The sequence below is a fragment of the Thermobia domestica genome, chromosome 2, assembly GCF_964235325.1.
Source record: "Thermobia domestica chromosome 2, izTheDome1.hap1.1, whole genome shotgun sequence".
Classification (NCBI taxonomy): domain Eukaryota; kingdom Metazoa; phylum Arthropoda; class Insecta; order Zygentoma; family Lepismatidae; genus Thermobia; species Thermobia domestica.
In genome coordinates this window covers 321660125-321685419 of record NC_137455.1, presented here as the reverse complement: position 1 = coordinate 321685419, position 25295 = coordinate 321660125, and the positions used below count along the sequence as shown (strand labels likewise).

General features: G+C 35.7%; 1 protein-coding gene across 1 annotated transcript in view; it reads left to right on the top strand.

The window, feature by feature from the left end:
- unc80 (unc80, NALCN channel complex subunit) overlaps positions 1 to 25295 on the top strand; it is a gene marked incomplete in the record, with an annotated part of 366946 nt that overhangs the window by 186546 nt on the left and 155105 nt on the right. The window contains 2 exon segments of the mRNA XM_081749034.1: positions 1038 to 1186; positions 12734 to 12770. Of these exon segments, the coding sequence (XP_081605160.1) occupies positions 1038 to 1186; positions 12734 to 12770 (186 nt within the window).

Sequence of the window (25295 nt, the reverse complement as noted above, 5' to 3'; positions counted from 1 at the left end):
AAGAACCATATTGCTGTTTCCGATGTATAGGAAACTATAACATTTAAAAACTCTTTTATTCAAGAAATTTAAAAACGTATATACGTTAGATATATAAACTATATGCTTTAGAAAATATACATTAGAATAACATCAAGAATAATATGGAAGTATTTCGTACACTAAAAATTACATTTATGTTTATTTTCGTGAAATTGTTCTGTGACTTATGCTTTAAACCCTCACGGAGTTCCTTGTTATATTCAAGAAAGTGGTTAAAACGCAGGAAAATGTAGTGTAAAAAGTTGAAAATACCACATAATATGAAAGTTGTTGAGAATATATATAGTCTAGTCTTCGAAATAATGAAGAATCGTCAGTAAATTTAAGTCCTAAATGACTCTAGACTGCCATTTCAGAACGCTCATATTATATGTTTGACAGCTTTGATAATATATGCTTTATTATTTTCATAATTTTTGATCATTTTGTCCTATGTTTCAACCGCTTCTTGCCTCCAGTAAATAACCCTGTCTGGGTTTGAACCACAAGGAATTAAAGATTATTTATAAGGATGAGTATATTCCACATTTAAAATAGAAATTCTTCTTCCAATTATTACAGAATAGGTTAATTTGATTTTTAAATTTACTAACCTTTTTTGTATTTCTAGTAGTTGAAATAGTTTCCGATAGTTTAGCGAATATCCATTTCAAGGATCATAGAGGCTTAAAACATATGTTGCAGTAAGATGCTTATAGTTTCAACATGAGTGAAACTTATATACGAAGTAATGTTTTTTGAAAAACTATTATGAAGGGGGTTTTACAATCCTATACCCTCCCCCCATAAAACTATGTTAGAGTGGAAAGTACACTTTAAGGGAAGGGTATAGAATTGAATTATTTGAATTTTTGAAAACAAATACTCAGTAAAAGTATCTGATAAATCGGAAATTATTTCAGATATCAGAAATACAAAATGTTCGTACAATTTTTATTTTGTAACATATATTTCTACGTTCTGATAATTAATTTGACATTGTTTCCTTTCTTAAGGCACTATATTGTGACGTTCGTCAACTGATGACCTACATAAAGGAAGCTCATGGAGGAGTGTTTAGACGTGTAGCACTCAGTGGGCTTCTTGACTCTGCCAACAGGCCTCATAAAAAACAACCAGAGACTCAAACAACGAGAGTAATAAGGTAAGGAGAAAAACAATCAATTAATACCAATAATAATTAAACCATAGTTTCTATTTTAATATGAGCTTCATTTCATCTCTTACTGTTCGAAATATTTTGATGATGTGAGTCAACAAACTCATAAGAGCACAATCAAGAATGAGATTTAAAAAAACGTTTGCCATGAGTATAACTAATGAGATTTATTGAAAATATTGTCAAATATAGCACATATTTTGCTATAAGAGGATGTATTGTGTGAAAACAATTTGTTGATGTAGTAAATGAAAGTTTTATGCAATATTAATTTTGGGAGTAGTGTGTTGGAATTGTACCTTAATTGTCAGATGTGGTCAGATATTGATGTAACTTAGTGTTTAAGTTAGTTGTATCCTCGTCGCCATAAGTGCCTTTACATCGCAGTGACGGGTATGTGACCGCGCAGTACTCCAAGGAAGGGATGGTTGTATAAGAATTTGTGATTAATTTTGAAGAGTTTTTATTTTGACTAGGGAATTAACATAGGTGAGGGGAGTAAAGACACAGATTTGAAGCATCAGTTCACTGCTATTGAAGCATCAGTGCACGAAAAGATTCGTATTCTCAGTTTTTCTATTTATTGTTTTATATGTTAAGTTAAACACCACAATATGTATCACTGATATCGCAGATCGTATTATTTTTTAAAATCGTGTTTGAAACCTATTGTCAAAACATTCACCTCCAGACATGATGTAGAGAGAAGAGAAAGAGATACGACATCTGTAATATATGTATATGTGATTCACTAAGTAACTGTAGAAATTAGTTAAAGGACAGATAAGAGAGCGAAAAGAAGCTCTAGAAGTCTGAACTTTTTAGAAACGTCCTAGATAGGTGAAAATATAGTTAAAAATTGCCAAAGGTATCATGTGAATTACCTCTCTTTTCTTATATTCTAGTATACTTTTTCTTTCACATCCAAACATCTCTATTCAGAATTACGAGATAAAGGTGGAGAGAGAAACATTCCCATTTCAAGAATTATATCAGGAAAAAATCTTTTGACTTAGACTAGATTCGAACTCGCAATTCTTGCATCCATGGCTCAGCGCTCTACCGATTGAGCTAACAACTACTGTTAGAAAAGCTAGATTTCTACAACTACCGGTTGCTGAATGGTGTGTATTAACCAAGTTTGCCGAGATAATTGCTTCATATAGCTATAATAATAATAATAATAATAATAATAATAATAATAATAATAATAATAATAATAATAATAATAATAATAATAATAATAATAATAATAAAGTAGAAGAAGAACAGAATCTAAAAAGTCACATATGTTAAAAGTTTGACGTGCAGAGTAAGTCCTAATATGAGATTTTATTAATTATATATAATAAATGTAAGCGTGGTTTATTCGTGCGTGCTACTCAAAGTTACTGCTTTACAGGGGCGTAGGCAGGAATTTATTTCAGTGATCGAAAGCATTTTTAGGGGTAAATTGTGCACCCTCCAGGAGCCCATGTAGCATCGTACGTTCAACAGTACTTTTTCTGAGTCAAAACTTTGTCCCTCTCTCTCTCTCTCTCTCTCTCTCTATATATATATATATATATATATATATATAACAGTAACAGGGGCGGGTGTAGACATTTCGTAACTGTGAGCAAATAATATTTAGGCGCCCCGCCTATATGATAATAAAATAATTGAATGCTGTAATGGACAAAAATTCTTCAGATAATTGTTACAATTACAAATTTCTTCAATATATAATAATTCAGTCTTCCAGTGAGTATTAGAGGAAGATGGCAAAATTAAACCTAATTAACTGTGGATGAATCATGACCAAAGTTCCAGTTTTAATAATTTATATCTTTTTATTATTATTATTATTATTAAATAAGCACAGGAAACAACTAAAATGTATACCTAAGATGTATTTTGACAAATACAGTTGAAACATAAAAGTCGAAATAGAATAAAACTAATGAGCTTCAAGTCTACCATTATCACAGGTTTGATTTTGACAAAGAGATATGCTCTTACACTTCATTAAAAGCATATTTAAATAGTGTTTTCTAGTGATACAAATATGGTAATTAGCTTAATTTCTCGTTTTCTTTGTTACTGTAAAGTTCATGTTATAAAGACACTTTTCTGGCTTTCAATTTGGCAAAATCTCTTATTATTGCATCCATATCAATTTCATTCAGAATGTCATCTTCAATGGCCATCAAAGCTAGTCCATTTAATCGTTCTTGAGATATACTTGATTTCAAATAATTCTTTATTAATTTTAGTTACACTAGTTCAATACACAACAAATGACAAAAGTGTGTCTTAATTTATATGTAATTTGTCCCCGATCAGTGGCAGAACTTTAAAATCATGTTTCTCCGCAAAAATTCTTTTCAGGACCCCTTATGCCTATAGAACAATTCAATTCTTTCATGTTTCTTTCCAACATAGACGTTCGAAATCAGGCAGTAACACAATGTAAACACAAGTAATGATGCACCCATTGAGGTCCGAAGATTTTTTCGGAATAGCCTACAAAATGCAAATAATTTTGTGTATTTGCCCCCTGAAATTATGCTAATTGGGGGATCCAGACTCTCAGACTGCCTGTTCAGTGTTTCGTCCACACATATTTTAGGGGGCCACTCCCCCCGGGAGGAGATCAAAATAATACGTCTATAATATAATAATAAATAAAAGAGTACCAGCAGTGGTCCTACTAAGTGTGCCCCCCGGAAGATGTTTTGTGAATAGAAAACTGCACCTATTAGGGATGCGCACGATACAAGATTTGTGGCTGTCTCGTCTGAAAATGTGCTGTAAAAGTGATGGCTCGACTCGAAAAATGTATATTTCTCTATTGGAAGAGCCGTGTCTCGACTCGAATTTTGTCTGGAAATTTCTGTCTCGACCTGGCCCCTTGCGCATCCGTAGCACCTATGTCGTTACATCCCTGAACACAAGTAACTAATAATCAAAACTCTACTTTGCATTAGAATTATTACTAATTTAAAATATCGCTCCATCTAAATTTATTAGCAGAGAATGGATTAATAATTATTGTTATCTGTCATAATAAAACGAGCATCTGTATACGCTGCTGTGATTGAAAGTGAGAGTACTGAAAAAAATACTTGTCATCCAAATGACCTTTCGTCGCTTTCGATTATATCCTTTCAAGTTATATACTTATATGCCACGTGAAAACTAATTGTATTCAAACAAATTTTGAAATACATGAAATTTAATTCAGATCCGTAACCGAAATGACCGTATCGTTCCATTTTAATTCAACAATTAAATTACTGCAATCAGGTTAAAATAAATTTGTCAGCTTCAAAAGAATGTCGACCTGCAAATGCTTCGTTAACAGTGACTGATATTGACAACTCCCCACCTCAATATTTGTCTAATTTTGTCCAGCACTCGAAAGAAACTTTTTTAGAGCCTTCGGTTGCCTCTTATCTTCTTTCACGTTTTGTAGCTTTCTTTTCCGATAAAATGCTCACTTGGTTTTATATTGTTGGTCATTATTATTACATGAAAAACAAAGTACTATTAAAAAGTGAAAGCACACATCATTATAAATTAAAAATATAAACAAAAACAAAATGACTTAGGATAGAAATGAAAATCTTGACGAATGACAAATGACTAATAGATATTAACAAAGTGACCATTAAGCACTGGACAGCGATTGTGAGTCATTAGGAACTTAAGTTAAAATTTCCCTCAGAAATGATTTTTAAAGAACCCATTTGTACCGCCCGTCTTTTCTTAGTATTCGCTCCACTCCCTGGACGAATGGACAAGAAAGCCTACTTGCTTGCATGGGGGCCCGAAGAATGTTTTTAGGGGGGTCATCTCCCTCGTTACTATATTACGTTGGTATTTTTATTTGTATTAAGAAAATCTTAAGAAATTATACATATACATTATACTTATCGTAAGCCAGGTGGGGCCCGGCCCTTTCGTCCCCTTTTGGGTGCCCATGCTTGCTTCAACTTTGATAATGTGCATTTCATTTACGGTGATCTTTCTCAACCCTTAACTGTTGAGAAAGGAATGAAGAGACTGTTATATTTGTATTTTGTGCATATGGTGGGATTGGGGAAAGAATACCAGTCTTTAGCTCTACGGTCATAGTGCTTAATACAACATCTGTTGGAAAGCTAAATTTACATTGATTTTATCTCATATTCGTAAAATATCCCTTTTCCCTCTTTAAAAGATCTATCCTGTGCCATGGAAATTTTCCTCAAACTAGCATCTCTTGTGAGTGTGGCATTGGCATCAATTTCTAGAGGATATCAGGCTTAGCGCCTATTTTGAATTCTCCCTGTATGTTGTTATTGTTCTTCAAACAAGAAATTGTAATTATTAAATAATAAAGAAGATACTTCCCTATGTTGTCACCTCATCCCAATACAAATTCATGCTTACCATTCTCTTCCTAGTTTCCGTAACTTCATCAAAACAAGCTCAGCCACGCCGTTTCAGCAATTAACAAACTTCCCTATTGACCAAGATAATTGTGATGAGCTGGTCACCCACGTGCGGAGCACCAGGAAGAAGCGAAAGCAAAGAAGTAGAACAAAACCAGGGGACACGGGACCCTCGAGGTGAGAAGTGTGACAGAAGCCGCCAGAAACACACTTTGGACTCCTATTCAGAAGAGTCGTCGTAGCAGCAATTGAAAGACGGTCGGCACGCCTGGGCCCTCACCAACCATTGCATGACAGAGGTGTCATTCTGAAGAGGCCAGGACATCTGGGAGCTGTTGCCCTGAGGTCGAGAGGTTCTTCACTCTCGAACGTGAGGTCCGGGATCGATACCAGACGGAAACACTCAACGAATTGGAGGATAAGGCTTCACCCGATATTTGAAGAGGCTCATCATATCGAAATGGCTGAGGTACAGTAAAACCCTTTCCTTTCCTAACCTTTGTGTCTCTGTGATTTCTTCTATTAGAAAACATGAATTTCATTTCATTCATCCCCAATTAATTACTTCAGCGCTGTACTGCTCAGATCCCCACGTACTTTCTCTCTTGCCATGCAAAGTGCTATCCCCACATTCTTTCAGTAAAGAACTGATAATTGAGCAAATAACTGTGGTTGTAACTCCACAGTACAATACAGCAAGAAATTGATGTGCGAGTCCATTTCATTTGTAAAGGGGTGTTTTACAGCCAACCAAGCGAAGATTCGACTTTATTGTCCTTTTGATGTATTTTATCTGTATCTCAGTCTGTACAATATTTATTCGAAGCTATATGAGGAAAATTTTTCATCATAACATTTTTAAAATGAATATTTACATTTAAAACAAAATTCATTTTTCTAATTTGGTGCCCTGTTCACCTGGCGCCTCCTGCGAACGCGTAGTTCGCAGGATTCAAGATCCGGCCCTGCAGTAACAATGGAATTCTGTATTACCGCCCGACTATCGTTGTTATGAAAACATTCATCATAATATGACGTAGGAAAATGAGTTACATTAAGGTCTAAGATCTAATATCAAAGTTGAAACATCGCAAGTAAAACAAAAACATATAATAGCAAAAAGTTTTGAAAATAATTTCAGTTTAAACTAGCTGCGACTACATTTAATTCAAAATTGAACTTCTGGAGCGCAACATATGAGCGTAACTAAAAGAAAAAATCAATAAGAACAGTCGGGATTTGAACCTAAAGAAAACAAGTAGGAGTCCCTTATACTAACCATTCATCTACTATATTTTGTTTACTAAAAATATTTTCCATGCAGCAAAATGCCATTTCACACTGAAACATTAACAACATAAGAACAAAGTTTTCAAGAAAATTTCCCAAAGCTTATGTATTAAAAGTATCCCGGTATTCGCCCAGTGGTACTGCAAAATCACTAGTCAGGATGCCTCGTATCGAAATTTGAACCTGGAGACTCCCAATTACAAAGGTCAACGCTAACCAGTAACCTACGTTCGCTCAGTAAATGTCATGAAATTACTTTTCTGTAATTATTTTTGGAAAATGTTTATTATTTTCATGAAGCAAAGAGTGCATCTTCTACTTGAGTTGAGAACTATATACTATACTTCTAAGAGTCAACTAATAGTTGATGTTTATTATTTCCGTCGATTTTCTACGTCTGCTAAGTTATTTCAATTTTTTTTAAAGCTTTCCCTTCCGGTTATGACAATGATTAGAAATGAAGAGTCCTCTTCTTATACAATTCTTGATCATTGTAACATTTTTTAGTCTAAATTCTGAATTATTGAAAATATTTAAATTAGTTAGAATGAAGAGGATAATACTAAGAAACATGATTAGAAAAAAAAAGAAACATTGTTGTTTAACGAATTGATAGAATCAAGCTTTTTCAAAACATAACAAATACTGTATGGTATGGGATGATCATGGAAAAAGTAAAAATAGCCATCGAGGACACACTAACCAATCACTGTACGCAGGTAAGTCAAGGTTCGTTAACTTGAAAATGAAATGAAATGAAATCTTTGAGTTTTACGTCCCGCGGTTATGCCGGTTAGGCTAAAGGAGACGGTGATGATGAATAATGAATGAAATGGTGGAATGAAGAAAGTGGGAGGAAACGGGAGAACTCCGAGAAAACCCATGCACACTGTGTTTATCCACCACAAAGTTCACTTGGCGGGGACTGGGATCGAACCCGTGACACCAAGCACCAGAGGTGAACGTTCTATCACTGATTCGTTAACTTGGTTATATGAAGAAATCACTAACAGAAAATAGCTGATAGCTTTACGCCTAACCATCTCAGCGACCTCGAAACTATGAACTCTACATGAACACCGGTTGTCATTTTCGATCATTTTATATGTTACTCCCTTCCCAAGGTTGCTTGAAGCTCCCTTCCAAGGTCGCAAGCTGTCTTGCCCCTTATCCTAATGCATGAAAAGCAAATAATATTTTCGCCAGCGAGGGGCAGGGAAGGAAGAACGCACACAACTCGCTGTATAGCTTTAGGGCAAATACCTAAAGGCACAAGCAATAAACCACCTGACCAAGAGCAATGTTGCGAAACATAAGGCAGGGTAAGCCCACGCTCAGCCTGTTCGGCACAAAATCACTGACCCTTCGAACAAGATAACATTATTGCGCTCTCAGAGTCAGGTTTTAATTGCATTTGTGTTGAAGTACGTTTTCTTTGATTTTTAAACATTTGATGAATTTCTTACACACTGTTGTGTATGATATTTTCTATGTGGAATATTATTGAATATTTTCTACTGTACACATTGTGTAAATAGAACTCATCTGTATTTCTTACATTGACTTTGAAAACTTTAGCAATGCCCTCATGCGCTGTGTACGGCTTTAAAATGAACACACGAAATAGAAAAGTTGGTGAAGCGAATGTCAAGTTCCGTTCATTTCCAAAGCAGGGAGATTTACAGCAATTGTAAAGCAATAGGAGTGTAATTTTGTCATCTGTGGTTGGACCCAAAAGGCCGTAGGTCCACGCTGCTTATGCCCTTAGCAGAGCTGAGCTGATTTTGAGTTTAACATCCCGTTCAGCACCGAGGCTATATGATATGTAGACCTACTGGTTAACGTGGAATCCGAATCACATGAGCTCCCACCGGGAATCGAACCTGGGTCTCCCACGCCAAACGCACGTACGCTAAGCTTGTGCCCTTAGTTTTATGAAATTTACCAAATGAATGAATATCTACATATTTTAACACAGTATATGAGTTCTTTGCTATATTGCTTTTGTAGTAATATTTTTGTCATTAATTTGCTTTATTATGTATCTTTCTATATAAAATAACAAGTTCTGGCTGGCTGATTGATCAACGCTAGGCCAAACCGCTTAAGCTAGAAACTTGAAGTTTAGAAAGGGCATATGATTTGTAATGTAAGGTTCCACTAAAAGAAGAATATTTGGAAATTTGAAGGGAAAAGGGAGAAAGAGGAGTGGCAATTATCTTAAAATGCCCATACCTTGGAATCTTTGAGTGTTAACGACATGAAATTTGGTATATGGACTTCTCATTTAAAATAATTAGATATGTATGTAAGCGTTTTTATGATATTTGCCCTAGAAAGGAAGAAAATAGGGTAAAGTTACAATTGTTATAATTGGATGGTCATAACTCGAAAATCGTTAAGGTTATTGACATGAAAATTGGTTGAGTTGATTTTGAGTTTAACGTCCCATTCAGTAGCGAAGCTATATGAAACGTTAACCTACTGATTAACGTGGAATTCGAAATACATGAGCTCCCGCCGGGAACGAAAATTGGTGTTTAGGTTTTGCAAGTAAAACAATTAAAGACATGTTTCTGCGTTTTTTCATTTTTCCTTAGAAAAAAAAGGTTTAAATTGTAATTGGTAAAATAGATTGGCCATATTCCAAAATCCCTTAAGAGTATATATATTACGGTTAGAAGAAAAACAGCAGGAAGTCAAAGTTGGGAGTTGAAATTGTTACAATAAGATAGCCATATCTCGAAACCACTTAAGATCAGAGGTCTTAGGGATATGAGAAGTGAGAGGTCGGAGAAAGAGCAAATGCAAGCGTCTGGGGGCGGACTCCCGCCTAGACGAAAGCAAGTTATGCAATAAAAAAATTTGCATCAGTTAGACTTTACACAGCGGTTTCTGGGTGTTGGTTTTTGAAGCTCCAAGTTAATCACATAACTTCAATTTACATGTCTTTATTTTCTAAAATTCAGCAGTTGTTTATAAGTGGGTATTTTGGACTCAAATTTTACATTTAAATTCATATGTTTTTTCGTTATTTATATCTGGTATCAACTTTATTTTCTTTATCAGAAAGATAGAAGAAATTTTCGATTATTTTTACATGTTCCTGTGTCTCCCATGATAGAACTAGAGGTGATATGGGTTTCGATTCCCGTCAGGAGTCGTGTGGTTCGGGTTCCACGTTAAGTCGTAGATGCACGTCTTGTATAGAGTAGTAGCTGAAAGACACGCTTCTAAACCAGTTTTCTTTCTTTCAATCTCCTTCCTCTTTGGGCACGCATAGGTTCAAACAGAAACATTCTTCACGGTTGGAGGACGCAAGGCTACTGTACCATAAGCGTACAACCCTTATGGGACTAGGTAGTGAGTTGCGCAGTTTGAGTAGCACACACGAATAAACCACGCTTACATTTATTATATATAATTAATAAAATCTCATATTAGGACTTACTCTGCACGTCAAACTTTTAACATATGTGACTTTTTAGATTATGTTGTTCTTCTGCTTTATTATTATTATTATTATTATTATTATTATTATTATTATTATTATTATTATTATTATTATTATTACTATTATTATTATTATTATAATTATTATTATAATTATTATTATTATTATTATTATTATTATTATTATTATTATTATTATTATTATTATTATTATTATTATAGCTATATGAAGCAATTATCTCGGCAAACTTGGTTAATACACACCATTCAGCAACCGGTAGTTGTAGAAATCTGGCTTTTTCAACAGTAGTTGTTAGCTCAATCGGTAGAGCGCTGAGCCATGGATGCAAGGGTTGCGAGTTCGAATCTAGTCTAAGTCAAAAGATTTTTTTCCTGATATAATTCTTGAAATGGGAATGTTTCTCTCTCCACCTTTATCTCGTAATTCTGAATAGAGATGTTTGGATGTGAAAGGAAAAGTATACTAGAATATAAGAAAAGAGAGGTAATTTACATGATACCTTTGGCAATTTTTAACTATATTTTCACCTATCTAGGACGTTTCTAAAAAGTTCAGACTTCTAGAGCTCCTTTTCGCTCTCTTATCTGTCCTTTAACTAATTTCTACAGTTACTTAGTGAATCACATATACATATATTACAGATGTCGTATCTCTTTCTCTTCTCTCTACATCATGTCTGGAGGTGAATGTTTTGACAATAGGTTACAAACACGATTTTAAAAAATAATACGATCTGCGATATCAGTGATACATATTGTGGTGTTTAACTTAACATATAAAACAATAAATAGAAAAACTGAGAATACGAATCTTTTCGTGCACTGATGCTTCAATAGCAGTGAACTGATGCTTCAAATCTGTGTCTTTACTCCCTTCACCTATGTTAATTCCCTAGTCAAAATAAAAACTCTTCAAAATTAATCACAAATTCTTATACAACCATCCCTTCCTTGGAGTACTGCGCGGTCACATACCCGTCACTGCGATGTAAAGGCACTTATGGCGACGAGGATACCTTAGTCGTAAGTGGAAATGGAACAAAGAAGCAATTGCGGGAAAGAATAAAATGTATTCATGGAGAATATCAGATAGTTATTATTCGCTATTTTGGTAATATTAAGCATTACCTTTACGAAAGGTATAGAAGAGGTTTTGCTTAACTCTGACTTTACTAAAGATAAAAGAGGCAATTCTTAAGTGAAAGTAAACAACAATTTCGTCAACCTGACCTTTGTGAAATTTTACAGGCCTCACCAACCTCTATCTTCTATAGCGGTTTGTATCAAGTATGAAAAAATGTATTTTCATAGCGCAAATTGAATTGGCATTAGTAGTACATGTTTTTTTTTTTTTTTTGTAGGTTTTTTTATCTGAAAAGAGTAGGATAAGAAGGCCTATGGCGATCAAACTCAGTGCTGGATTTACATATAAGCTAAACAAGCTATAGCTTAGGGCCCCACTCGCTTGGGGGCCCAAAAAATTTAAAGAAAAAACTTATTGTAATGTAATTTTCAAATAACAAAGAAAAGCAAATAAGATAAAACGCACATACAACAATGATGTTTTGTATTGTTAAGTACTAGGTTTTTATGAAGCAAGTAATAGAGCTTTATTTATCAACCTCACTTGTAATGAGACCCCAATTATCAGCTCCACATATAATGGAACCCCCGTTTCACAGCCTTACTTATAATAGGCCCTTGTTTCAATTTAGATATCCATTACGTCTATAAAATATATTAAAACGTAAAAAACGGTGATATTTTGTCGCTGAAAAACAAAGCTTGATGTATAAAGAGCTCGTAAAGCTTGACATATACGAGCTTTTTTTTCAATAGCTTAGAGCCCCATCAAAACCTAAATCCGGCACTGATCAAACTATACAGCAATTTTCTTGTGGGGGTTACTGGTGCCTATGCTGAATGATGCTTATGGTCTCAAACTATTGCGTACATAAGTAGAAAATGCTCACAAGCATTTCGTTTCACACGATGGAATCAGGAAAGTTTGAACCTACAACAAATTTCTTAATTACGGCCCCAAAAAATTCCTCAGTTCATGCGCAAACTCGCTTTGGCATATTTTGTGATTTAAAGCCTACTTACGGAGATGACAGTAGCACAACAAAGTACTTGATCATCAAGCATATGATGACTTTTTCCTAAATTCTTCTTCTTTTTAGACTTACCTTTAAATTTAAAAAAAAAATGTTGCTTATGATAGTTTTCCTACATTTCTAGTAATTGTTCTAATGTATAATAATGAGATCACTAGAATCACTATAATTACACATAAATATAACTTTTGCATTACTTCATTGAATTTTCAAAGCAGTTTATTTTCTTTTAGGGCAGGAAGTCAATACTTGTACCTGGTTGATGAACTTGTAAGTCTAATGATTTCCGTTTTTCACACCTTCACCTAACAAACTAACAATTACTAACACTTAGTAATCTTCTAATAGGCATATGCAACAACAATCGGAGTCAGATGATCAACCCGACTACCAAGGCGGTTGTTACATCATGGATGAGAAAGGAGGGCGCAAGTTTCTTGTGAAAAAACGAAGCACTTCTTCAACTTGTGCTGTATGCTTACATTCGTTTAACTCTAGTTATGTAATCTTAAATGTTATCCAGCGTCAAAATGCATGTTATTACTTGCTTTATAATGCTTGTATTCTTTGTATACCGCACTAATATATAAACCATGAGTAGTATTAAACTAATAATGAACACTTAATGGCATGCTTGAATTAATTGGAGGGTTAAGTGATAGAACTGTGAGGGCCATTCGGAAAGTAACCTCCGATTGATTAAGAAAGAAACACCAAAGTCAATGAGAAAAATTTAATATTCACATCTGAAAACTACTTCCTTGCTCTATTTCTCAACATAGTTTCCATAAACATTCAAGTACTTATTATATCTCTGCACTAGCTTAGAAATTCCATCAACATAAAAATCTCCCGTCTGTGTCTTGAGCCAGCCTGTGACTCCATCTTTTAACCCCTCATCACTATCAAAGCGTTGTGATCCAAGCCACTTCTTCCGAGTCTATGAAACGTTTTCCATCAATTTTCTGAACAAGTTCGTCAGTGACCACTGATGGCCTGCCACTCCTCTCTTCGTCATGAATGTTTGTTCGCCCACTTTTAAATGAATGAACCCTTTCACGAACAACTTCACTCGTCACATTGGGCCATACATGGCACAAGGTTCCCGATGAATAACTGCTGGCGAATATTGTTTTGCCGTAAGAAAACATATAACAGATCGCACTTGGCGGAGTTTTCTATTGCAGCACACATTTTGAGATGCTACAAAAGTGGAACTAGTGATAAGACAAACTTCACTCTACCACGGCTGGATGCAGACTGATGTACCGCGCATGTCTGTGCAAAGATGGTAACACTGCCCCCACTACATCACGCATAGTGACCAATTGGAGGTTACTTTCCGAACACGCCTCGTATGTTTTAGGATGGAGCGAAAAATCAAATTTTCGAGTATCGAATTCAAATGGAGCTCAAAAGTTGCGTATTTGCATACTAATCAATGGAAAAGTAACGAAAAAGATCACACGTTGGATCTTCAGTTCGCGCAAACGGTCTAAAATTTGAAAAAGAATTATTAAAAACACCAAAATTTTTCTTTACGCAAGAAATATACAGATTACTTTTTTCATTTCTATAGCGTCTACGTATTTTATTTTAGTTGTGTGAAGTCATGTTTGATTTTCATAATGATTTTGCACTCTTCGTCCATTTCTTAACTTTTTTTTTTCTTTTAATGAAATGGCCCAGAACTCACCACGAGAAGGTGGCTGTAATTCGAGTTCCACCCACATCCCATCCAACCATCCTACCAACTAGGCAGTACTAAATTATGTTGATTTAGTCAAGGACGTTGCCTTAAATCAGATTTCTTTTTATCAAATTTTGGCATTGTGAGTCTTGAGAGCAAAGTTGCTCTAATGTAGCCATTTCTGTTTTTTGCCCTCACACTTTTCTGGCATACTCTGTAACAAGTTTGACACGTCTTTCAACTTCCTGAGTATGACATGGAAAATTTAAGAAGTCAAACTCATGACCAGATTTGTCATATATAAGTGATAAAGATAGTTTCTGTTGTTAAGCTTTCGAGCACTAGAAGAGGACACAGCTTACATTTTCTCCAATCTATCAGGTCAGTGTAGTCCGTGGTATCAAAATTTGTTGAAGGTGCCATAAGTTCTGACAGATTTCCCCTTCTGATCTTGATTTCTTGCCTCGAGCAATCTCCTGTAACCCAACTATCGTACTTGTTGTCTTTCATCCACTGTCATAGCCAACAATATGTTCTCTGGATGATAGAAGAACGCGTTTCTCTCAATCACAGGATCGATGATTCTTTTAATGTTGTTTGGGAAATGTCTAATTCTTTGAACTACCTTCAAAATATGTTTAGGTCCATATTTCACTGATTGATATCTCTTTTTGTCGAACCAGACAGGAGCATATGTCTTTATAATGTAGTTTGCAAGCACTTTGAGTTTGTTAGTAGGATTTGTTTGAGAAACGTACAACCGTACGACACGGTTTGTACACCTTGTCTCAAAAAGGTTGAGCGCATTCTTTATTGGTGTTTTGAGGCAAAAATTTTCTAAGTCCAGCTTCGGGTATCTTCGGGAAAAAGTAAGCCAGGTTCGAACCTCCAAGCCAGCCTTTGCAATCGGGAAAAAGTTTGCAGATGTGTTTTTCTTCTTTTAAATATAATAAGACTTGTTACCAAGTGTTTAAAAAAGCAACATTGATTGAAATACTTAATGATACAATATTTCGAAACCTTTTATTAATGTGAACACATGCTTGTTTGTCATTTAGCTCTCTATACGTAATGGAACATTTAAATACGTTAAAGAATCTTTCCATATGTAAAAGAATTCTCAAAGTTAAGAAATAGAACATAATTATCGCCTGAGTACTAAAATAAAAGTCAAAGTAGAACAGAAACAGCGTTTGTAATGGATATGAATGTCATAATTATCTTGAGATCCGTTATACATCGCTAGAAGCTTAGTTCTAGAAGTCCTTGTGTTAGCTCATTGGTAAGCTGTCGGATTTCAAATCATAAGGTTCTGAGTTCGATTCTCATCTGGGTCTATACTTTTTTTAAAATTATATTTTCCGCAATGCATGAAAAATTATATAAAATAATTACATTAAAATACATAAGTTGTTTATATATAACATAATAATTGCAGAACATAGTAATTATTATGTTTAAAATATAACATCTGAGATAATTTTCACAGTAGGTCGGTATTATATATGAGGATGTAAATACAAGTTAAGAAACTCGTTCAATAGCAATAAATAAATCATGTAGTGTATTTATTTGCAGCTATTTGTCATATAGAGAGTAATTCTCAACATTCATAATACAGAATGTCATTTATGTTCTTGAAAAGTTATTCGATGCATAAACAGAGGGTATAAACAGAGAATCCAAAGTCGGAACGCTCGCAAAAAAATTCATGAACCCCAAAGGTCACGTGAGCAGACTGGAACTGTCCTTATGAAGCATGCCACAGCAGAAAGTCTTTACATAGATTTTCAATTCAATTCCTGATATATGCTTTTGCAATGTGGAAGTAGTGATTCCTTGAGTCGCCCTCTCTCTCTCGCTCGCTCGCTCACTCTCTATTTATACAGAATATAAAAGTGGATTTATGTGTGTGTTTCAACATAATTCTGATATATCTAGAGCAATTTTAACTATATTTCTTACAGTCTGGAAAAAGAGTACTGTCGGGATACATATCAAAAATGCTAGAAACGGGTCGATATTAGTATTGAATCCATAGTTTCGTGGTCGCTTAGGTGAATAGCTCTACTTTCAATTCAAGTCCAATTAAGCTCCCATTAGCACCCAGGGTGGTTACGTAGCGACATAAAGATATCGAAATCAACCGATATTAGAATCGAATCGTAATGGGGCGTTCACACTTAGTCGATTTGCGTTTGATTCAGTTGAATTGACGTCACTTTCAACTTAATCGACCGTGTAAACGGGACTTCAACTTAATCGCTTGTTGATCGAAGGCGACTAATCGACTGGCAACTGAATTGAAAGACGTTCTATTTTCTGTGGTTGAAATAATTGAACACATTCATCGATCTGATTCGGCCTAGTTGCTTCGATTTGTCGGCAAATGCAGCGAGTCGATTTAGTCGTGCGACTAAATCGACCAAGTGTAAACGCCCCATAACAGTGCAGCATTTCCCATTAGTCCACATTAGTCCCATTGCCTAGAGGGCAACATATTTGCAGAGTGCAAATTTTAAAACTTGAATAATATTTTAATTTTTTTCCGTATGAAAAAGTTAAAAATCATGAGCAAATATACTATTTCACGAACAATCCTCTTTTACTATTCTAATATGTTTAATAATAGCGTAAGAAATGTAATAGTAATTCAGAACATGTTTCACAGTTGTTATTTTTTGTTACATAGTTGTAGCTGTAGCATGTAGTGAGTGGAATTTAACTGTAATAAATTCACTAGTTAACCATATTCGAATTAAGTTTTATTTTTAAGTTCGGAATGAAGGGGCGGAGAAATATGTAGTTATTGGGGGCACCGTGCTTTTCTACATTTTACTTTCAAGATCTCCATTTTTCTTTTGTCATTTGTTCCTAATAAAAAAAAGTTCAGTCACTTTTGGATTGTCATAGGATAGTAGGAGTTGGATTTTGGGTTGCAGCCTGTGAGATTCTAGAGGAGCTAACTGCTTGAAAAAATATTTTTGAATCATCAGTAACATATGAAATAATAATATGTATCATAAAAAATTGAAAGTAACTATGTGTAATCATCACGGTCAAATTGCAAAGTCAAATGAATTGACGTTTGGTATATAATCAGGCTCCAATCCCAACTGGGAAGTTGTCATACGCGTGTCACTTTCATTATAATACATATCCTTAGGGGGAGTAGAAGTCCGAATTTTTGCGAAAAATTTAGTATCTCACAAGCCGTTCAAGTGAGAGCTGAAATTCAGCATATAACTCTTTATTAAAAATAAAGAGAATATGCCCTGGCATTTATTAAAATTGTCTTTTATGAGCGGGGGGACGGGGGTGCATTTTCTATATATTGGAAATTGGTAGTGGGTTTATTTGTAAAAATAATCGAAAACGATTGATATTAGTTGAAAAAAAATTGAGTAATGCAAACTAAAGTTTTTGTTGAATTTTATACCCACTGCTTTCTATTTATAATTGCTGAAGCTGGTGTTTAATATATGGAGCGTTCCGAGCATAAGGCAATCAAGCCATAAAGTTAGAGAAAAATGGCCATAAAATTTGTATTCTAAACTTAATTACATGGGCATTTTCAATTAGTACGGCATGCTTAATTATATAGAAAATTAGTTTCTCTCCCTCTCCCTCCTTTTTTTTTTTTTTTTTTTTTTTTACGTTGGTCTACTTTTCTTTGATTCGAAACTTTTAAATTTCACCCTATTTTCTACTGAAATGTGTCTGTAAGGCAACAAAGAAATAATTACATATGATAAATTTAAATTCATTTTAATTCGGAAGATGAGAAACACTTTGCCATTATATATCGTAAAGGTCAGACCCATCAGTATTGTAACAAAGAGGTGCTTGAGCCAATGACGGTAGAAATTCACACTCCGATAAGTGATAATTTCACAGTCTTGTTTTATTACAAGTGTAATCTCTTTAGTCAATGGAGAGGAGGACGTTGTCATCGGTCAGAGTTGATGTCGATGGGTTTTGGTGGGTCGGAGTTGGTCGCAATGGTTCAGAGTGGTTCATAGTTGGTGGTGGGTCAGAGTGGATCACGATGGTTGATGGGTCAGAGTGGGCCAATGGGTCATTTGGGTGGTGGGTGATAGTGGGTCATGGTGGGTCGTGGATCAAATTTTCATTGACCCACACCATCTTTGGTTAAAATTGTACTAAAGATAAGAGGCACCAAAGATGCATGTCGGCTATTATGCTCAAATTTTGCGCATGGATAGTACTTCACCAGAAAGCAATAAATCTGAAACGGTTCACGGTATCATCTCCTAGAACTCGAGATGTAGGGGTTTGTCTGATTGGCTAAATTAAGACGTCAATGATTTATCCTTCAACAACCAAGCTTTTTATGATCGTTTCCGTGGGGAAGTCAGAAGAACGCGTGTCTAGTAATCGTAATATTGATAGTTCGCGTCCACCCCGGGGTATTTGTTTTGTGTTTTATTGATTCACCTAAATATAAACAAATCACACATATAGGCATTTTAACATATTTTGGGAGAGTAATTTTGTGGTTCGTTGGCGTTTCATCGCGTCTCTGCCGCTGGTAGTAAAGTTTTCAAAATGGAACTTGGACCATCACGGATCGTCGCTGCGGGGCCACCAATTTCTGGCGAGAGGTTAATAGTTGACCATCTGTAGTCCACCGACGCTTACAGCTTAGGGTAATGAACGATGTCCTTGCCTTGTAGACTTCATGACTACCGACGTCGGCAGTCAACTGGCTTTTAGTATTCCTTTATTAACCATCTATCGTTCATGTTTGTACACGGTGTTGTAATAATAATAATAATAATAATAATAATAATAATAATAATAATAATAATAATAATAATAATAATAATTATTATTATTATTATTATTATTATTATTATTATTTGTAGTAACAATAGTATAATTGATGATAGAATAATTATTGTCTATGTATTGTCTAGGTAGGACTACACACAGGATTTGGCTCGTTTTGGTTCGACTTGACTCTAATCCGAGTCGAGTTGGAAGATATTTTTCTCGCCGAGTCCAAGAGTAGACCTCAAAGATGTCTGTTTCGAGTCGAGTCGAGTTTCAAAGAAAAGTCGTTCGTGCCCATCCCTACTAATGAGAGCTTAATCGTAGTTAAGCGAAATTGAAAGTCTCACTATTTATCTAAGCGACCCCGAAAACTATGAATCTAATATCGATCATTTTCTAGCAATCTTTTATATGTACCCCCCTCCCATTCACCATAGGTAACCCGACAGCACTCTTTTTTGAAACTATAAGAAATGTGGTTAAAATTACTCTAGGCCAGTGCTTCTCAATCCAATTCCTATCACGATCCCCTTTTATCACACGCTCTTGCCAGCGACCCTTTTATAATTTGTTTTATAATAAGCTTGTGTGGGATTTTTAACATACCTATTTCTATAATAGTAGAATCCATTTTTTTGTTTATAGTGAACAGTGCCATGGAAAATCATTGCCCGGGGCGAGAGTATAGTACGATGTCACCGTATATATGAGTGACGTCGACAGACTAGCTACGAAACGCCACCATGGTTGGCACGAAGCTCAATAACATTTTCAAAATAAACCCTACCTTTCCTTAATTTTGAGCACATTTTATTACGTTTTTCCTTCTATTTTACACATGTGCACATGCACTTTCCTAACATGAGTAACACACTTCCTCCGAAATGTGTGGCCCCTTTTTTCGGCGCCCGGCACTGACAGTGGATACAGTAACTGTAATATCTATATTCCCAACGACGAAGGTGCTAGTTCAAGATGGATGTTAAACTCCTTCATTGAAGAGGCCATTAACGTATCCGATCTAAGCCCACAACTTCTTGACCAAATAATAGAATGATCATGCGACAAGTCTTTGCAACTGGTTTTCTGTAACGAAGACTTGGACAAGTTCTGCCTGATGAGGAGAGAAGAATATCCTGGTCTGGTGATTGCTGCTTTAAAAGTAATAATTCCATTTGTTATATCGTACTTGTGCAAAAGTGTGTTTTTTATGTTAAACATTAAAACAAAGATAAGAAGTCGCTTATCAGTTGAAAATGGCTTGATAATGTTCGTCATGAAGATTGAACCGGGCATTGCTGCACTAGTGAAATTATACCATGCTTAGGTATCTCATTAGGTTTTAATTTTAATTGTATTTCAATGTGCAGGTTTTGTTTCATGTGTATTTTTCTAGTATTTCTATATACAGTTCTCATTAGTTTTATATCATACCTCTTTGATTTAAATTCATTTTTAAACAACACTACTAACTAACTAACTCTATGGCCTATGGAACCCGGAGGTTCAATGCCCCGTTCACAAAAGCTCTCCACTGACTTCTATCCTTAGCCAATTGGATCCAGTTTCTACTTTGTATTCTTATCTCAGCGAGATTCATCTTAATATTGTCCTCCCATCTGCGCCTAGGTCTTCCTAATGGTCGTTTTCCGTTTGGTCTTCCAGTCAAGACTTTGAAAGCGTTTCTACTTTCTTCCATTCTAGCTACATGACCTGCCCACCTAAGCCTCTAGACTTGACGACCCTAACAATGTTGGGTAAACCATATAAATTATGTAGTTCCTCGTTATGAAGTTTCCGCCATTCCCCATTCCCGTTCCTCTTGGGTCCGAATATTCGTCTAAGGATATTGTTCTTAAATACTTTCAGTCTATGTTCTTCCCTCAGAGTAAGCGACTATGGTTCGCAACCATACAGAACAACAGGCATGATTATCGTTTTGTATATTTTAAGCTTCAAATTTCTCGACAGAATTCGCGACGACAAAAGACTTTGAACCGAATAGTAACACGAATTCTACACCCTTTGAAAATGTTCAGTAGACTTATTTTTTATTGTTCTTTACAGTGTGTATAAAAAATAAAAGTATGCCTATCAGAACAAAATTAAAAATAATATTTAAAAATAATTTCTGGTATTATATTCTAACTATATTTATCTCTCCCGCCTATCTTCGCGATCCCCTAGGGGCCGCGACTCCCAGGTTGAGAAACCCTGCTCTAGGCATACATGAGTTATGATGGAACATACATACATACACTTTTATATGTATAAATGCAGATAAAAGAGAGTTGAGAGAGAGCGATTAAGGAATTACAGCTCTCAATCTCTTCACTTTACTTTTGCGATTCGTGAATTTCTTACGTGACAGTTTGGGGCTAGCTAGTTTTTTGTCTTGAACCACGATCCGATTTTCGATATGCTCTACCTAAATGCTGTAATGCGAATATTGAGAAGTTATCTGCGATGAAAGTAGCTGCAAATAAATACATTACATAACTTATTTATTGCTATTACACGATTTTTTAAATTTGTATTCAATATTCACACATAACACACCGACGTTCTGTGAATACATCAGATGTTATATTTTAAAGATAAGAATTACTTATGTCGTGAAATGATATGAATATATATATTCAACTGATATATACAACTGATGATATGAATATATATATTCAATTGATATATACAACTGATGATATGAAAATATATATACAACTGATGAATTGTAATGTAACTATTTTACATAATTTTCATGCATTGAGGAAAGTAGAATATCATAAAAGAATCTCACCTGAACGGGTATCGAACTCACGATTTAAACGCTCGGTGGTGTACCACTGAGCTAACATGACCGCTTTTCGGAAGCTGCTTCTGAAATATAACTGAGCTCATACGTAAATGCTCTTTTCCGTATGGAAATCACAATGACGAAACGAGAGTGTGAATACATAGTCTCGAAATATTGTATCATTAAGTATTTCAATCAATGTTACTTTTTTCTACACTTAATACCATTTCAACATGTCTTATGATATTTAACAGAAGGAAAAACATATCTGTACATCTTTTCCCGATTACTAAGGTTGGCTTTGGAGGTTCGAACCAGCAGCTTTAGTTTACTGTTTTCCGAAGATACCCGAAGTTGGACTTCGAAAGTGCTCGTCTCAAAACAGCTATCATCATATCGCTCAATCTGTTTGGTATATGGTATATGTTTTTATACGTGTAAAGTCAGTATAACAATTCATTCTTTAAACAGCTTTTCGTATGTATTAATATTCCTATATAAAAACTGTTTTTAATATTATTATTACGGCGCACCATTTTCAGATTTCTTTCGCGAGTCGTTGACCAAGTCGTTCGCCACCAGCGTTGCCAGACTCACAGCTCGGAATTATTCCAAAACCTGATCGAACTTATGCTAGATTCGGTCAAATTATGCTAGATCCTCATAATTACTAATTCAGGAGTTAAAAAAAAAAAACGAAGTTGAGATACGATAACGTAACTTAAAATACACAGAGAGCAAGAATGCATGGATAGAACTCAATACTTCACGCACCAAAATTTTAACTCAACTAAATTACTGCAGTCGTTGCCAGACTCAATGGCGTATATATCGTATAAATGAATGCAAAGTTTTTTTTTTTTTACATATTTTGAAAGAAAATTACTTCGCAGCATAAGCGGAGTTGGGAATCGTCTGCTGGGGGGGGGGGGCAGATTTTTGGTCGGTCTCGGAGCTGTCATTTCAGGAATAAATATGATCATGAAGTCAGAAATAAAGATGGTGAAGTTGTCAAAAATTTTGGGGGAGAATGGCCCCCATAGCTCCGCCCATGCCTCGGAGTTAAAGGATTAGAAAACCCTGGGTGGAGCCACAAAAAAAAAAAAAAAAGCCCAAAGCCGTTCCGAACTTACTTCGGAAAATAAGACTGCCTGTATGGTTTACCGAGTGTATGAATCAATGGAAGAGGATACATTTCTGCCGTTCTTTTTCTTCCCACGACCAACTTCTTTCTCATCTCCAGGTTTTATGGCTTTTTGATAAGTTGCTGAAATTGTGCTAGATTTGGGCAGGATGCTAAAAGCAAGATGCTAGATGCTAGAGACATGCAAATTATGCTAGATCTAGCATCATTATGCTAGATCTGGCAACGCTGTTCCCCACAATAGGCGGGTCGTGCAAGTAACCAATCACACGTCAGGTACTAGCTTTTACCTATTGCTTCCTTCTCACAGCTCAGAACATTGGTAACTATGGATAGACGTACAGCAGTAATTACTTTATGGGAGTTGGAAGGTTATTCTGCAACTGCAGCTAGCAGCGAGTAGGTGTCCCGGCCTCTACAGGAAGGCGATGGATTCGGAAATATGGTGCTACAGATCAGACTGGTAATTTACGATCTCCTGGTCGTCCGCATGTGTCAACCGAAGCCCAAGATGCGAGATTAGTAAACGAAGCCCGGTTAGACCCACTAAGGACGTCTAGACAGCTAAGGGAAGCTTCTCTCTTTCCTGGTAGTAAGCATACAGCTCTGCGAAGGCTTCGTCATGCTGGGTTACGTGGCCGTGTTGCTGCCGTGAAGGAAAAACTCTCAGACGACCACAAAATTTACCGTCTCGCGTTTGCACAGGCGAATGTGGGTCTCAATTGGGAAAACGTAGTTTTCTCAGATGAATCCATATTTACAACATCAAAGGAGGGACGCCGTTTTGTGTATCGTCCGAGAGGCACCCGATATGACCATGGATATGTGGCTGCTTGCAATCGCAGTGGCCATGTATCTATTTTATGTTGGGGTTGGATTTCCAGTCGCGGAGCAGAAAGCTTCATAGAATTGAAGGACATCTGGACAATGCTCAGTACTTAGACATTATCAGTAATATCATGGTGCCATCTGTACGAGTATTTCAGCCGGATGATGTAATTCAGTTCCAGCAATACCAGTCGCCAATGCATACTTCCCGTGTGGTTCAGGAATGGTTCGCAGGGCACCCTGAGATTGATTTAATCGACTGGCCGCCTCATGAAGCAGACCTCAATCTCATGGAAAATATGTGGGCAGAAGAGAAACGTACTCTAAGGGAAAGTTGGCCTGAGGCAGATCCAGCAAGAACTCAGGATGACCTGTGGCATCTTGCTTCCGAAGCATGGCTGGAGGTAGGGGAAGGAGATAGATTTGTCACCCATGTAATAGATTCCATGCCCAGAAGAATGGAGCGTGTAATAAATTCAGAAGGGTCTTGGACACAATATTAATGTCCCCGCCTTAACTCCCGAAAACAGCCCTTTTCAGGGCTACCTAAACGCTTCTGAAAATATTTCTAGAAGTAAACCACTCCTTGTATCCGATTTCTGTGCAATCCTACTAACAAAAGAATGATAATTAGCTGTAGGTTTTGAACTCAAGACCTCTTCAGTGGCAAGTCCGTACTCTACCAGTGAGCTAACATGAACACGCAAACCCAACCTGAAGAAACACGACTTTCAATTTCTGGTATTCGATGACAATGATGCTCATATACTTTGCAAATGTTGTTCAACTTGGGATATTCCGCAACACACACACACACATAAACAAAGCGAAAGAGAGAGAGAGAGAGCTAGGGAGAGAGAGAGAGAGAGAGAGAGAGATGAATACACAAAAGCATATTCAACGTATTCGAATGAGACTCTAAGTAACGACATTCCGTTCTAAAGAGAATTTGTGTTTCTTCCCGTGACGTTAAGGGGATCGGGAAAAGTTATGTGTCTTGAAGCAGGATACGACTTTGGATACTCTGTTTATACACTTTCTATATCCGTAGGAATATACTGTATTTCACGAATATAAATAACATACTGTAATGAAAATATTGAGAAGTTAAATCTGTATGACAAATAGCTGCAAATAAATACACTACATAACTTATTTATTGCAATTAAACGATTTTCCTAACTTGTATTTAACATTCTCATATATAATACCGACCTACTGTGAAAATTATCTCAGATGTTATATTTTAAACATAATAATTACTATGTTCTGCAATTATTATGTTATATATAAACAACTTATGTATTTTAATGTAATTATTTTATATAATTTTTCATGCATTGCGGAAAATATATTTTTTTAAAAAAGTATAGACCCAGATGGGAATCGAACTCAGAACCTTATGATTTGAAATCCGACAGCTTACCAATGAGCTAACACAAGGACTTCTAGAACTAAGCTTCTAGCGATGTATAACGGATCTCAAGATAATTATGACATTCATATCCATTACAAACGCTGTTTCTGTTCTACTTTGACTTT